This window comes from Camellia sinensis, chromosome 13, assembly GCF_055761805.1.
Source record: "Camellia sinensis isolate YWXY chromosome 13, ASM5576180v1, whole genome shotgun sequence".
Lineage (NCBI taxonomy): Eukaryota > Viridiplantae > Streptophyta > Magnoliopsida > Ericales > Theaceae > Camellia > Camellia sinensis.
In genome coordinates, this window is record NC_138973.1 from 65955857 (window position 1) to 65973496 (window position 17640).

The window sequence follows — 17640 nt, forward strand, 5'->3', positions numbered from 1 at the left end:
TGGTAATGTCGTGCGAGTGGAACACAGTAGGTCATAATAATAATGTGCTCCGAAATAAAAAATAGACAGACTCACAAATGCCCGAGAAAATGGTGACTGTTACCGTCGGCGACCTGGCGCAGTCGAAATGGAGACACAGAGAGAGAGTGTGTTACTGGAGGTGGACAGCAAAACCGAAATGGAGAGAGAAGGAGGGACAGCAAAGTAGCCGAAATTTGTATGGGAAATGGAAATGAGTTGGTGAGATTAGAAAGGCTACGGCATGTGTGTCATCATGAAAAGTACTGCGTCTGTGGGATTTCAAAAGCGCTGTCTGCCGACTTTGGTTTTTGTTCCAAATTTGAGAGGGAAACGGAAACGTACGTGACACTACATATTAAGGCCAAGTTTGGCAAGTTGGAAAAAAAAATCAAAAAGTCAAAAAGTTATTACTATTCATAGGAAGTCAAAAATTACGCATACACAATTCCGAATTCTAATTTTGCCTTACACATTAATTTATACAATTTTGTAATACACATTTTTTTATAAAAGTCAAAAAGTTAACCCAAACATCCACATTTTTTTCATCCACAAAGACAAAAATTGCACTTTTTTAGTCCAATTTTTTTCCTCACTTTTTAAATATAAATAAATGTATTTTTTCACTTTTTTTGAAATATGAGTTCCGTTTGGGTTAGGGGTTGAAATGATGTGTGTGAGAGGTGATGTGACTTAAAATAATGTGATCCAAGTAAAAATATTGACTTTTTGACTTTTGGCTTTTTGTAAACATGCCAAACCAGCCCTAAAAGGTGGTTAGGAAGTTGCTATTTTTATGTTATTTTAGTATTTTCATATTTTTTAAATTTAATTTTTTGTGTTTTCAAAGTAATAGATTTTGTTGTACTTGGATATGATGTTTGTGACAGGAAATTTGCACTGATTATGTGTTAATGCTGTTCGTCCCAGTGTATGGATCAGACAGGTCTAAGCTCCTCCAGGCCGTGTCCAAATGATCAAGCCCACCAGATAACCTGCAGGCAAGTTCAACGGGGAACGGAGTAGTCCCCCAGCGAACTCTCCGACGAGCAAGTTGTTGGAAAGAAGCAGAGTATATGGGAGAGGATTCCAAATAGAGAACTTAACCTTTTTCTTGTCTATAACATTTGCTTATATCCTTTTCTCATCATTTCGTTGTCCCTTCCGACCTGCTCTCCTTGCCGAAAGCCTATGTTGTAGCTTACCTTGCTCAGGGTAAGGGGGTTCTGTTCCGACGGAGAGGTGTTGTCATAATAAATGCTTGCCTCAAAGGTCATGGAGGTGGTGCCAGTGGTGGCGGCGGCGATCGTCGTAGGGGGCGCAAAGGTCGTCCCCGAAAGGCAAGTGGAGGATGAGGCTGTTGGCCCTGGGCCAAGGAGGGAGGGACAGCCTCAGGGGGGGTCTTGTACCTCAAGAAGGAGGAGTCGGTAGGACCGCAGGGCGGCTGGAGGGAGAAGAAGGCCCAGCCAGAGCAGGGGCAGATCACCTTGTAGGGATTGTAGAAGAGGCAGCCTTGCGCTCGGCCTCCAGCTTCAACGAGGCTGAGCTGCTAAGGGGGTTATACTTTGCTCAAATGGAGGTAACCACCTTAGCAGGGGCCCTGCTGAGGAAGGCGGGGGGTGCCAAACTCAAGGCAGATGAGGCCAAGGCCCAGCTTGCAAAGTTGAAGGAGAAGAGTGCAAGTTGGGAGAGTGCCCACACTGAGCTGCAAACGGTTCAGGCGGAGCTGGAGGACACACGCCGCCAGGTTGTGTCGCTCGAGTTCCAACTTGCTAGCGAGCAGAAGAAGTTCGACGAGGCGCAAAGAGCCTGTGCCGCCGCGGTCGAGCGACATGAAGAGGCTATGAGCAATAATGAGGAGCTAGTCAGGAAGAAAGACGAGGTGGATAGCAGAGTGGGCGATCTCCAGAGGGAATTGGAGGGCGAGCGCGCCAAGGCAGGGAGGAGAAAGGGAGGCTCCATATATAGGGACTTGGAAGCAGAGAGAGTGAATAAATCAACTTGATTTTTTACAGGTATGATATACTGAATAAATCAGAAAATATGAACGGTTTGGATTATCAAAATTGGGCCTAAAAGTAGGCCCGAAGGCTCTGCAAGGAGGGGCTTGCAAGGAGAGGATCCTTGTACGGGGAAAGGGGGTCCCAGTCTTAATTCATTCTGTCTTTTGTTAGTGATTTTTTGGCTTATGGACTAAAAATTAAAATGAAGACTGTTTGGTTTGTTTTTGGGAGAGTTGTTTTTGAAAAAAAATTTGGGGAGAGAGTTTAAAATTTTTTTGGGTTTGTTCTTTTAAATAACAACAGGAGCTTGACAAAATCAAAGCATATTGATATCAAGTTCCTAGTTGTAAAAGAAAGAGTGCAGAGTGAACAGATTTCCATAGAGCACATTAGGACAAACTCCATGATAGCAGATCCACTTACGAAGGGACTACCACCCAAGGTTTTTCATGAGCACACTGCTCAGATGGGTGTTGTTCTATTTGAGAACATTCTGGTTTAGTGGGAGTTTGTATTTATATTATTGCTTTATGTCATCCTTGAGTTTTATCTATGTAATTTGATTAATTTCTGCAGAAATGAAATATTCTGTTTATTACGCTCTGTTACGTATTGTGAAGTATTGAACTCAATAAAGTTAAGTAGGACCAGTTGGAAATATGCATGTATGGATCACATCACATGTAATTTCCATGCTACGCATCCATGATTGATCTATGTCATTTAGCTGTATTAGTAGACGTGACCATTGGTGGGTCGAGTTACGATTGATGTAATGAAGACCACTTTGATCCTATATTAATATAGTTAATGGACAAGATTGTTTGGATACCCTCAAGTTATGATAACAAATTTCTGAGCTCAGTAAAGTTAAGCACATTTTTCAGGATACATATGTGGTCCAGTGGGAGATTGTTAGATAATGTCTCAATGGGACCACATAATTGAATGTGGTGTTATCATTTATAAGAAGCCTACAATTTAAGTGATTCAATTTAGTTAATAGGCTTAAAGGTATATGTGTTATGGACCTAATGTGTAGATACTAGCTAGTTGTATAATTTCTATTTCTATGAGAGGCAGAAATAGAAATTAAAACATATTGGTTAAAATTGGTTTTCATTCCTTTTGAACTTCCACAACCTTTCAGTTTTGAAAACCAATAAATAGAAATTAAAACCAATAATGGTTAAAGTTGGTTTTCATTCATTTTGAACTTCCACAACGTTTCAGTTTTGAAAACCAATTACAACCTTTAAAAGGTTATGGTCCCTATTCCTTCCCAAGTGAAAAAGCTGAAAAAAGAAGAACACTGCCATTTTATTTTCTAAATCCTCTCAAGGGAAAACATAAGGCACCAAAGGGGAAAGGATTAGAAGGCAATAACATAATCAATAACAAAGAGTTCATTGATAATCACGCTTCCGTTTAACCGTTCATCAATGGATTCAGGTATGTCATTTTGTCTTGATTTCTTGATAATACACATGGTAAATGATCAAAAGTGTAAGGTTTATGTTCTGAAATTTATGTTAACAATGGTTGTGTATTTTGGGAGAGTTGTTTTTTTGGGAGTTTGGGATGATTTGATATTTTGGGAGAATTTGAGTAGATGTGTGTGAGAGAAAAAAGTGATTGGAAAGGAGAGAGGAGAGAGAAAAAGTGATTGATTGATATCTAAGTGAGAGAAAGTGATTTTGAAATTTTTTTTACAAAACTAAAACCAAACAATTTTTTAGAAATTTTTTTCTTTAAAACTCGTCTCCCAAATGCAAACCAAACATAAATTTCCGTTTTCCCGCTCTGCTATACAGGTTATATAGAGTATACACCTCAATCTCATTCTCACTCCCCCTCACTGTGACACTCACTCCTCCTCCACCGAACCCAGCCTCACCGGCGACCACTCCCGACGGCCACCCACTCGTAAACCCAACCCACCGCTGTAGCCCTCATTTTCTCTGCTTCGCGAACCATAGCTCGACCGCGACCACCATCGGCTGTAGAGAAGGAATTTGTTGACGATAACGTGGGCTTTCAGGCCATAGATGAACTAGGTTCGTCCTCCAAACGCTGAAATAAAAAAGTTAGGGTTGTGATTCACAAAATATATTTGAAAATTACTGTTATGCAGATAGATAAATGGTATGCTTGAAAAATGCGGCACATATTGTGACGAACATTTATGCATTTACCTTTTAGAGTTAAAGTATAAATTTTGCAGAACGTAGTATGAATACGCAGAAACTGATCCAACATAAAATGAAAGGATCACATCTTTGCAGAACATAGTATGATTATGCAGATTGATAATTAGTTGAACGAATGCATATAGTTGTGTAATTTTCAATGTGTGATTGATAATGTGATTTTGCTGAATTTGTTGTCAATCACGCATGAATTGTTGTAATGAACTGCTATCAACTAATGTGTTAGATGCGTGACTTGAATTAACTATTATCAACATTGGTAACTATTATCAAACTGAACTTAAATGTTCATAACTATTACTGATTTGTTGATAAGTATTTCAGTGTGCTTTGTTGAAAATCACATGTGTCATTTGTTGATAACTATTTCAGTTTGATAACTACTGAATCACAGTCTCCAACAATCTGCCCCTAATCATTTCACTTCAGCATGATTTGTTGATAATAGTTGTTTAACATGTTTGTTCAGATTGAAAATGCTATGTGTGTAACATGTGTGTAATTAATCACAAATGCTATGTTTGAAACTGCTGTATTTGTTCAGTTTCAAAATGCTACGTGTGTACATTGAGCTGCGATGTTTGTTAAAATGCTATTAACAGTTTAGTCTGTGTAACCTCTGTGCAAATGCTATTAAACATGGCAGTTTGAACAAATAGATGTTTTCAGTAAAGACACACTCTGTCCCTCAAATTAAGCTAGACCTGCTATTAACCCCATCAAACAGAAGCATAGCAGACCACTACAAATTTCTCATGTATGCGGATTTAAAAAATGGCTTCTTCTTCTAACATTAGCAACATAAGATTACAAACGAGGCTGTGCAATTGTGGAAGAACCGCTGCCATACGTATTGTCAGAACAATAAGAATGGAAATGAAGGGCGTTTGTGCTTTGTTTGCCCATCAAAATATGTAAGTATGTATTGGAAATTTTAATCCTTTAGTAGTCACAGTAATATTTGTCGTATTCAACTAACTGATTGTCATGCATTGTAGAGTACCACTCCCACTCCCCATTGCAATTACTTCAACTTCGTGGCTGAAGATGATGAAGGCGTTATGTCCACAATCCCTTCCAACACTAGAGCTGGTGATGCTTTAACAGTAGAACACTTCAACGATGTAAGGACGAGGCTTCATGACTTGGGAAATGACCATGGTCGAAGGCTTGAAAGGATAGAAAATATAATAAAAGCGATGGTGTATTTCATTATTTTTTCTAGGGCCTTGCTACATGCCCCTAATTTTTGGCCCCCTAATCCCCCTAAATTTCAAACCAAGGCAAAAAAAAAAAAGGGGTAAAAAAAAAAATTAAAAAAAAAAAAAAATTTGCCCAAAACGACGTCGTTTGGGGCATTAGGGGGATTAGGGGGGGGCATTTTTAGGGGGACAAATCATTTTCCTATTTTCTATCATTGAGAAATGATTTGTCACCCTAAAAATGCCCCCCCTAATCCCCCTAATGCCCAAAGCAATGTCGTTTTGGGCATGTTTTTTTTTTTGCCTTGTTCTGATTTTTCGGGGGATTGGGGGCCCCCAAATTCGGGGGATGTAGCACAGCCCTTCTATCATTTTGTACTTGATCATGTAACTTTCGTACTTGTTTGTATTTTGGGAAATTGAATGGAAGTTTGTACCAATTTTTGTTGTATTGTACTTCATTATGTAAGTAATGTTTATGGAATGAATTTTATTATGATGTAACTTATGTAACTTACTTAATAGCTTTGTGGAATGAATTTTATTATGGAATGAATGTACGGAATGAATTTTATAAGTTATTATGATGTGACTTATAATGTTAGTCTGTAATGAATTTTGGGAAACATTGGTGTCATTGTAAGAGCTTTGTGGATGCTATTTGGCAGATCTGTGGACGAATTTTGTGGATGGTATGTGGATTCATTTTTGTGGATGCTCTGTGGATGAATTTTGTGGATGCTTTATGGATGACTGAATTTTTTCGGTGCATTGTCACTTATCTGTGGCCTGTTTTCTGTTGCAGGTTCTCTTATCTGTGTGCATCAATTTTGGTTGTAATGAACAACTTCTGTTATGTGTTGCAGGTTTGTTTGTAATTAACAGATTTGGCAAATCTGTTATCTGTCAACTAGTATCTGTTTGTCACATATCTGTGGCCTCAACTATTATCTGTTAGCAAGTTGAAAGCAGATATAGGATGCGTGGTACATTTCTTTACCATCGTGCTGACTTCTTCATTAATGAATATCAATACTCTGTTTCTGCATGGTCTATTGTATATTTTTTTGTTTGGAGGGGAGCTGATTAGTTCATAACAATGCAAAATGGGAGAAAAATTGGTAATGCACAGGTTGACCCCATGGGGTATGCTTCCACACAACCGTCGTCTTTGAAAAAACAAAACATTTTGTGCCCATATTGATGGTAAGAGTGTATGAGACCGTTGGCTGGTTGTGCACAATTTTTGTTTGCAATTACAGCTTGTGATTCCAGTCAATGATTCCGACACTTAAACCTTGTTGTCCATATTGAACGATTCACAAACATGAAGTAATCAACAAAACGTAGGTTAATGATAGTTTTTGATATCGGTCATTGACATTACAAAAAAATTACCTTGTCATCGTACCAACAAAAATCATAAGACAGATTTTAGTCGAGGACGGTGACCCAAAAAAATACCTTCAACAAATCATTTTGATGAAGACGTTAACGCATGCACCGTTGCAATGGTTAGCAGAGTATGACGGTCTGTTAGTTTCTAAGTCGTTTATTTTTGCGCGACGATGCCATCTCACAAGACTACGCTTACTATGTCATACACATGTCCAGGTCTGCTAATCCTCGCTCAAATCAACAACTTCGGAGTCTGAGTAATCTGAAAGGTCAGGGTCCGACACCAGTGCAAGATCCTCCATTATAGCCTTTATCGCAGATGCCGGGTTCGATCCATGTATCTTCGACTCTGCCTTTGCGTCCTCTATCTGTGAGTTCCTAATGAGTCGACGAGTCATTTGATCAACCTCACTTTGCAAACGATGCCTAAGTTGGGAGTCGCTGACATGAGGGAATTGCCGCTGCATTTTAACCGATCGGGCTTTTGTGACCTTCAGAAAAGCACATCGACAGTGGTGTTCACACTGAACTCGTTTGGCAAACAGTGAAACTGGAATTCCAAAATACTTCCCCAGGCAAGCATCTTGTATTGGGGTGCAGTTGTAATCCCGTAGAGGTTCAAAACTCCACAGTGGGAACCCTGTTTCAAAGAAACGTCGATCACCGAAGGAATCAATATACCCACCTGCATAATCCAATTCTGGTGACTTCGGTCGGGAGCTGCCAGCCGTTGCAAGTGATTGTCCACGACCACGTTTACCGTGGTGTGCATCCATAGGTGTGAAGCTTCTTGATTGAGTCCAACTTTGTTTTCGCAGGTTCACGAAGAATATATGGACGCAAAAACAAACCCAAATGCAAAGGAAACAATACTGGTTGCAAAATTTTTTGTGGTTGGTAGTAAATGTTAAATTACCTTCAACCCATAGTCATTAATACGTTGGTGGTAGGTTTAAAGACGTGAACACACTTATTGTTGTTTGGTGGCAACAACTACCCAAACTGCGTAAAAGCAACTTAATGACTGCGGGTATTGCATTTAAAGGTTCGGTGCAATTGGAACGACATATGTATCTGATAAGAGCAATTTTGCTAACCTTTATGGATGAGTAGACATGTAATTGGGTTGGGGCACAAATACAAATGACGAATGTGACTGTATGATGAACTGTGGGTGTGGAAATCAATGACAGTGGGATAGTACTGATGGAAGGTACAATGCATGTGTGTTGGAAATGCCAAATAATGGACGATCAGGGGTACTGAACGGATGACTTGGTGCGTGCAAGAAGGAACGAATTTTTGCAAGATGAATTCGGCCAGTTTGAGAAATTAATACGATGTATGTCACAATGCATGAGGTCTTCTGCAAACATACAAGTCATGTACCATATATTACAAATACTTACAGCATAGTGTTGTGTAATATTATGAATCTGTACATTCCTTTAAAAAAGTAGTCAGTAAAATAAACCATACACATATTCCTACAAAATGTCCGATTCGAACAAGATTGAAGCTATTGTTGAAGCTCATGTTGCTCCTGTATTCCAGCAGTTGCAAGCTATCTACGAAAGGCTGAATGAAGTGGACACACGGTTGTCAAGTTTGGAGCGGCAAGTCGGCGCTATCAAGCAGAACGTTGATTGGCTGACCGATGACAAATTGGCGGCGGACGAAGCGAAGTCTGATAAGACAATGGATGAGGACAGTCAGTCAGACAGTACGGAAAACTCTTCAGAAGACGCTGCTGATGATGCAGCAGATATGTAGATTTGATTTACTTTTTTTTTATCCTTCCCTGTAAGCCATGAAAGTTTTTTTTTGGCTGGAGTCATATGTGCTAATGGGCTGATATATAACTTACCTACGAAGAGTATTGAGTTTTCATTCATAATGTGGTTTCTTTCATTTTTGAAAATTAATTTTCCCTTTTTTGTAATTAAATTATAAATGAACTTCGGTAACAAAAGCAGCCGTAAATTATATACAGTTACAGTCGCATTCATCCGAACAAGAAACATGCGTAAACAAAATAGTACTAATTCAGCAGCCACGTCGACATGTTTGATCCATGTTTACATCGACATGTTTGATCCATGTTTACAGTTGGTCCATATTTACATCGTCCAGCAAAAACAATACTGGGGACCCATAATTAACATCCATATTGAAATCAAAGAATAAAAAATTAGTTAAACTCCTATTGCCACCCAAATTACTGGCGTACTGGCAGCCCATTCCCATCACTGGCCTAGCTTGTGGCATTGCTCATATGAAGGCACTCCCGGTACTCTGCGATCTTTGCATTATTGACATCCATAACGATGTCAACCAACAACTTATGACGCACAGAGGGAGCGAACTTTGTCCACAAAAATCGTAAGACAAATCAGTTAAAATTGGAGGACGTACGAGGAAGGATTTGATTGACAAATGGAAATTAAGCGGTAGAATGTACCTTGTGTGGACCGGGGCTTAAATCAGGTTGCTGCATGAATTTGATGACGAACATCCCACAGTCAAACGTGCTACAAAAATAATTTCACATTAAAGTTGTCGTCAATACGTAATAGGTTCATTAAGTCAGTCATGCAGCTTAGACATTAATGTGAGGGAGGGATTGTGGATTACTCGTCCAGTTGTTGTACTGGCCTCTCGTCTAACATGCAGCGGTGGAAGGTACGCACGTCTGTAACATAATCATTTCCAAAGTGTAGTTGCAGCAAGTCGTGCATAGTTTCAACCTGTTCCACAAGGTTGAAGTTGGTTTACGTAAAGGATGTTCAAGTTTTTTGTAGTGTTCAGAAATGCACCAGAAGGACATACCAAAATTTTAGCTGCATTTAGCTTCCTTTTGTTCGGTCGGTTGGATGGGACTGAGTCGAATAGGTAGGCTACACGGTCCACCATATCAATTTTAACGCACAACCAATGCACTCCTCTGTAATTGAAAGGCACGTAAATCTACACGAAAACACAACGGCAGACCTTGTTTAGAGGCCATGCAAACATGTAACGACTTTCATATTTTCGTTTTAATATAACGGGATGAACATTGATATTACCCTCTGGCATGCATCAATCGCACCAGTGTATCTGTCATGTCCGAAAAATGATGTGACGATATGTTCATGGTCCAGAGGTTGCATATCTTTATTTAGAATCATAGTCTGCATGTGTAATGCGTAAAGGTCATTGACGGAAACATTTGTCAAAATATGTCATACACAATACACAACGTAGCTTTAAACACTTACTTACCGACAGATATACCGGAAAGAACCAATCAGTGTGCCTCCCGTCATTGTGTAAATCCCTCTGTCGATTAGTCAATTGCACCACCACCAAGTTGATTGGCTGGAACATTGTATGCAAGACACAAGGCAAGTTGATTAGAAAGGTTTCTGAGTTAGGGGTACTGAAAAACGCAGATTCATATTTGTGTAGCCAACACTTACAGTGTCGGATAGCCACGACCCTGGTTTGAGCGTGCGCATGTCACGCTGGGTGCCAACTTCACATGCCCGTCCATGAAGATTCATGGAAACAACAATGTCCCTACAAGCAATAAATGATCCTTAGAACGATAGTTATTTCACAGTGGACTGTCATTGAAAATTTGCAAGTAGTAAATGAAACAATACATTTCATTTTTGCTATCGTCAAATACATAGTGAAGAAGTTTTTGTTCCTCCGCCGATAACAACCCTTCGCTGTCCAACATCGTCAACGAGTCCTACAAAAATAAACAGCCAACTAACAGTACACATTTCATAAAAATATTGAAGCTTATATTACAAGGTCTGTAGTCATTAAAAAAAACGTGAAATGATGTAAAAACTGTGAGCCTCAGAGTTTTCCCAACTTATGATGTTTGGTGCGGAGTTTGTTAGAAATGTGTACTAACATATGGCAGCAGTCATAACTACAAACATGCAATTCTTTGACAACTAGTACAATACAACACAGATGATTGTAAAATTACTGATTCACATTATTGATGTGGGCATGAATTGGGTATTCACAACTTGTGGGGCATTAAAGGCAGTATTTGTACCTTGTTCACGTTGTCCACACCATCAACATCCACAGGTGAACTGCTGTCGTCAACTCCACTATTTGTTTTGCTATCGATGCACAATTGCATATCCCCGACCTCAGTGGCTTGAACTTCACTTCCGCACATTTTTCCTTTTCCTTTTCCTTTTCGTCTTCCCTTCGCACTTCCTCTAACGATTCCAGTTGCTCCCAATGGTTTGCCAAGCTTAGTAGGAGAAGTATGCACATCGCACGCCACGTTCTTCACGCCCACTGACTGAAGGTCAGGACTGTATTTATCTTCAGTTTCATATGTTTCCCCTGATTGAAGTCCTCCCTTCTTGTTGTTGTCCCCACCTTCTTCGATGTTCAGCTTGTGCCCATCATGCAAATGACTTTTGTCCCTTGCCAAGGTTCCCTTCAAAATATGTTGTTGGTGATCCACCCCTTGTACATCTGAAATATTACACTCCATTGGGTTAACTTCGTCCGATGGTTTGACCACGCCATCCTCATGCGCCTCGACTCCAACAGCAGGGTCCACACCCTGTTTGGCCACGCCTGCCGGTTGCAGTGTAGAGAATATACCTTCGATGAGGTGGTGTAGCATTTGCTTCAGTTCACGTAAATTGGTTTGTTCAGTGAACGGTTCGTTGCAGCCCAAACTGAAACGTTGAAGCAGTTGCTTCAGCATTTCCTTCAGTTGAGCAACATTGGAGGAGAGGTTAATGATACACACATCATTGCCTTCCACCTAATTATACATACACATTCGTGAACTTAGTCTTACAAACCATCTTCAAATGATGTGGCTCAACTGTGTGAAAATTGCGTAATGCTTGGATGGATTACCTTGTCATTGCGAACAACTTGCTTGCATTCGAAATGTCGCAACATCTCCATTAAATCTGTTTGGTTGTGGAGAACTTGCTTCATCATTTCCTTCAGTTCACGAATGTCGGACTCCAAATTGCTCATACGGACTTCATTGTACTGTCCTGTTTGTTGGTTCTCGACATGGCATGCATCCATGTCAGCATCATCGGCGTTACTGTAATCAAACTCCACCTAATCATAGAAACGCATAAATGAAGTCTGACATTGTATGTTGAAGACAAGTGGGTCGTTGGTGTGAAATGTGCACAGTGGTAGGAGTGCTTACCACAATTGTTGGGAAATTTTGCTTCCTTCTGATACGTCGCAGCGTCTCCCGTATTTGGGTATCACCCCAATCATGAAGCCGAGGTGTGGACCGCGTCGTAGTCGAGCTCAGACAAACACAATCAAGGTACAACAGCTGTGGACATTAAGGGGCACACCATAATTAAGTTGTTCTTCCCACAGAAATGAACTATATTCAGTAACAATGACATTCATTATTCTCAATTTTGCAGTGGAACGTACATAGCATACCGATTTTGTTGAGGATGCTGTCAACTTTATAGGCACATATCATGCAATGTTTTTTGGGGAAAAAATTGTACAGCACACCAAGGACTTTATTGATGAAACCAAGAAAAAAAATTTATGTACATGTTCCCCTCTTCGCAACGTAGTTTTAATTGGTTCCTCCATTGAGGTTCAGCATACTTTTTGCCCTGTACTCTTTGTTCTTAAATTCATGACGGTAGTCACACAAAATTTATTTCTGCAAGTACCATACTTGGTCAGGAAGAGTGCTGTTTGTCGTACTCACAAAGCAGGTACCATTGTATGTCCTAATCAAGGCCAATTTGTTGAACCATGACAGAACAATGCATGAAACACATGAAGGGGGGAATGGAAAAAAAATTCAAGGTATTGACATACCATTAGCAGGAAAACACATCCAGTTGCACTGCGATGACCTTTATACTTCCGAACACCGTTGTGAAGGAATTGCAGTGTCAACTTTGCCCAATTACAAGCTCGCATACGATTCACGTCCTTCACGGCATGAATGAACGATGGCTTCAACCCGGTCATTGTGGTAGGACACAACATGGCCCCCAACACGTACAGTGCAAATTTCCGCCGAAACTCGTCCTCCGCACCAGCAGTCTCGGTCAGATAAAGTCTCAACTTGTTCAAAGGAATGACTCCGTTAACAACTCCAACCTCATCGTAGATATTGGGATATGCTTCTAATGACCCAGCCAACTGCACGTCATCGCCTTCACGCCGTATTCCCAATAAAACATTAACTGCCTTACACGTGAGCCTGACTTGACAACCATGAACATTCAATGAACTACTGTCAGGATCGAAGTTCGGTACCAACCATGCGCACAAGTCGTGATCTATACGTGTACACTTCATCCCCAGGAGGCCAACAAACCCAATGTCAATGACTGCCTGCTTTTGTGCTTCGTTGAACCGGTTAACTAGCTCAACAATTGACGTCAATGATATGCGGAGTTGCCTTTTACCCTGCACATTTTTTACCCTTAAATTAATACAAAAATACAACCAACAATGTCAGCAAAGCAGGACCTAGCCAAATGCATTTACGAAAACATGAAGTACGTAATGACCTTTTCAGACTTCAGTGCACATGGTACTACTTTGGCGTGTTCCTCAGCGCTCGCCTTAGCCATTTCCACAAACCTCTTTTTCTCATCAGAGGGGAGTGCCTTCCACCTTTCCCCAATCTCCTTTCTAGTCTTTAACCAAGAAAATGGCAGACGTACAAGACAAGTAACAACTATGAGTCCGAAATTACTGTAACTACAACTTTATGCCAAACGCAATCCGTGTGCATTGTTGGTAATTAAATAAGATTGCAAATACAAATAACAGTTGCAGCAAAAAGTCAGCGACAAAACGTAGGTGGACTTTTACAATGAATTGAAATTTACAAAAACAATAGGAATGTGACATTATTACATGCTACAATCCTACAAATGCGAAACAATCACAAGCCCACTACGACCATTCAATACAACGTGTGGATAGCAACCCAGCGATGTGTTTCCATCATAGTGTATTATAGAGAATACAGATTTCAACACTCACCATTTTTTGTCGAGTGTTGTCTGGCCCTTGCATTTCCTTGAATTGTTGCTGGCTGCATGCAAGCATCGTCAAGCTTATCATCACTAAATGTGAAATATGAATACATATATATATATATGCAAATTTTTATGTCAAGCTGGCCCCGAAATCGGCATAAGACAGCTTTCGTACATCCGGGACTGAATCGACACCAAGTTAAACATTTTCAGACATGCGGAACAAAACCAATTTGAAACATCACAAACTGAACTTCGACGAGGCGCGTAATTTCAGTACGAAATATGTAATTCCAGATTGTCAAAATAAACAACTAGTACCTGTAACAAATGAATGGTGCAACTGGCCGCTTTCGACAAGAGCCAGCGATAGTGTCAGACATTTGGATATGTTGTTCGGCAATTGTCTTCAATCTTTTCCTTCCCCTTATGAAAGAGCAAATCATACAAATTAGATGGAAGGGAGAATTACAGGGGTGGTGTACACATTTTGTCCGTTGTCTAATTTCGATCGATGCACTTTAAACTACCTAAATTGTGACAGTCCATTTCAAATATCGTGGACATTTTCGGTCAAATTGCTAATGCCGTTTGTCATTTTTAAAACAAAGATTGTAATGTCAATTGATTGAGATTATGTAAGTTCAGTAAAGTTATAAGTTGACTACAACAAAAAGTACAGTTGCCACGTATATGCATATTTTCTGATACAAAACAGTGAAGAGTTGAAATCAAATGGACGTAATTGAAACAAAAGTTCAAAATTGATGGTGCAAAGCGAGGCCATTCAAAATTTGTGCAAAACAAATAACACAAACACAAAAGTACAAGGGCTGCTGTAAGAATTGATCCAGAAAAAAATCAGCGTATTCCTTGGTGATGGATTTCGTTTGTTTACAAACATATGTACGAAACCAACTGGTAGCAAGTCTTTAAGGAGAAAACTAACATTGTTGGTGCGAGGTGACCAATATCCATCAGATGCAATGACGACAACTCCTGCAAAGTATTGCAATCAATATTTACAACAACACAAACAAACGGCTGCAACATGTGGCTGTTAACCTTAAAATTTTGCATAAACACAGACAAAAACACGCAGAATTTCCCAACACATATACAGATTTTGAAACAGACAAAAGAAAGGGCACACATGGAAATTTTGCATTTCGTTCACACAGCTTACAATTAAAACAATTATGTGTACAAGCGATAAATGCATAATTTCCCAAATCTTCAAGAGGAAGGACTACATTGTGTTTTTCATTTAGGGCTAAAGGACTACACGCACATACTTTTATGAAGGCCCGACTACAAATGACAAAGAAGCAACTGAACTATTTCATGACGGGGTTAAACAATCAGGACACGATTCTTCTATGACAGAAATTGGTGCTCATCCCAGGCACGAAAACCAGATGAAACCCCATCCATCAAGTTGAGGGCTTCAATTTCCTACTGAGCAACTTGGTTGCAGAGAATCGAGGTGGCTGCATCGTGGCCCATGCTCCATTACCTTCGGGTGGTCAGATCAGAGAAGAATACTTTTCCGGGCGTACAAGCAAGTTTCATCAATTGTATGTCACAATGAAACAAGCAAGGAAATTGAAGCCCTCAACTTGATGGCTGGCCTTTCCAACAACTTAAGCGGCCGGAGACGTTGGCTGAAAACCAATACCTTCTCCCCACCTGAGTCGAACAACCCTAACAGATTAAGGAAGAAGTTTGGCTTCAGTCCTTGTCTAATATCCAACTTTTCTAAGATGTGGTCCATCCGGGCATCGTCAATGCCCTCTGTTTCTGTGGTTGACGTGTCTGTAGGTGAACTCTTTAGGAGGGATCTCAACTGTGCGTGCACATACAGTGTGCTCCCATCCGAGGTGATGTTCAACTTCTTAACTACCTCCTAAAGAGTTCACCTACAGACACGTCAACCACAGAAACAGAGGGCATTGACGATGCCCGGATGGACCACATCTTAGAAAAGTTGGATATTAGACAAGGACTGAAGGCAAACTTCTTCCTTAATCTGTTAGGGTTGTCCGACTCAGGTGGGGAGAAGGTATTGGTTTTCAGCCATCATCTCCGGCCACTTAAGTTGTTGGCAAGGCCAGCCATCAAGTTGAGGGCTTCAATTTCCTACTGAGCAACTTGGTTGCAGAGAATCGAGGTGGGTCAATCCTGGCCCATGCTCCATTACCTTCGGGTGCTCAGACAGTGGGCAGATTAGAGAAGAATACTTTTCTGGGCGTACAAACAAGTTTCATCAATTGTATGTGACAATGAAACAAGCAAGACTGCCACTGCCTGCCAAAAAATATTACTAACATACCCATCCATTCTCATTCTGCACGAAGGTCATAAAAAAGACAAATGAGAGTACGCATTCATGAACTCGCTCAATAAAGTCCAGACAGCCTGCAACTCATGAATGACAGCTACCTTCCTCTTCAAATGTAACTGCTGTATATATATGCAAGATGATAACTTCAATAGAAAGGTAACCGTCATTCAAAAGTTGCGTGCAATGACAGGCAAGGTTGTCCATTTCTACAAATTAGATTTTCTTCGTGAATTGCCAGGGCTTGTTGACCTCTCTGAATTTCTTCACGTCACCCTTACGACAGTTCGTGAAGTTGAAAAACTGAACAACTTCTTTAAGCAGTTGAACATCACCTGGGATGGGAGCACACTGTATGTGCACGCACAGTTGAGATCCCTCCTAAAGATTTCACCTACAGACACATCAACCACAGAAACAGAGGGCATTGACGATGCCCGGATGGACCACATCTTAGAAAAGTTGGATATTAGACAAGGACTGAAGCCAAACTTCTTCCTTAATCTGTTAGGGTTGTCCGACTCAGGTGGGGAGAAGGTATTGGTTTTCAGCCATCGTCTCCGGCCACTTAAGTTGTTGGAAAGGCTAGCCATGAAAGTGAATGCTTCAACTCTTGATTCAGAATTGGGTGTGGGAACGAATAGCTCTCTACAAAATTTGGAAATCGTCATCCTCATTTCAACTCTTTCAATTGGCTTTCCTATGTTTTAAGTTGAATACCGTCAACTATGCATGAACTTCAGCACTGAAAGAAAGAGTTGTTTACTGTGTTACACGGACTCGGGTACGGGTCCCAGGTGCGGTATGTATGTACAGGTCCGACTCATTAAATCTTAACCCTACATTCAATGGTACACGGTGTGGGGAAAAAATATCATATTTTTAATCTAATATGTGCCATAAAATGGTACTATATGTAACTCACGGTGTCAAAATCACATTTATAGTAATTTCACAATAATTTGCACATATAATACTTGTGTTTTATACAATTATATAGGAAGTGTCCGTTGAAAAGTATCCGACACATATCCCATACCCTTGTCCGACTCTCAGGTGTCCGACACAGGTATTTGATCTATTTTGAAGAGTCCGTGTACCACAGATTGTTTCTAAACATAAGTTCTGGCAATATAAAATCACCGAGTACTACAAAATTTAAAGCACAATTCAACCGAGTGTGCTACCTGTTGCGGAAACAAGATTAGTCATTGTTTGTTTATCAAGTTTCTTATTTTTGCTTTTTTGGCTACTCGAAAAAAAAAATTTGTTTTTCCCGTGCCAACATTACACAAATTTCTTTTAAAGTCTTCTTTCGTTATATATAACCCAACCTAACAAGTTCGCCATGTAAATGCAGAACACCTTTTATGCTTGTTGCTAACTACTATCATACCTATGTTCAACTTGCAGCACTGATAGCAGAGGGAAGAC

At 40.2% G+C, this 17640-nt stretch overlaps 1 protein-coding gene across 2 annotated transcripts; it reads right to left on the minus strand.

Annotated features, from left to right (window-relative positions):
- Positions 1-8186: 8186 nt before the first annotated feature.
- LOC114294794 (uncharacterized) lies at positions 8187-9794 on the minus strand. 2 transcript variants are annotated; one of them, XM_028238937.2, is made up of 4 exons: positions 9664-9794; positions 9469-9581; positions 9296-9365; positions 8187-8521 (listed from the first exon to the last, which is right to left on the minus strand). In XM_028238937.2, the coding sequence occupies exons 1-4, from the start codon at positions 9745-9747 to the stop codon at positions 8465-8467; spliced, it is 324 nt and encodes a 107-aa protein (XP_028094738.2). In that variant the 5' UTR covers positions 9748-9794; the 3' UTR covers positions 8187-8464. The 2 variants fall into 2 exon arrangements, with proteins under 2 accessions (XP_028094738.2, XP_028094737.2); XM_028238936.2 differs by lacking the exon at positions 8187-8521 and adding an exon at positions 8906-9199.
- Positions 9795-17640: the final 7846 nt, after the last annotated feature.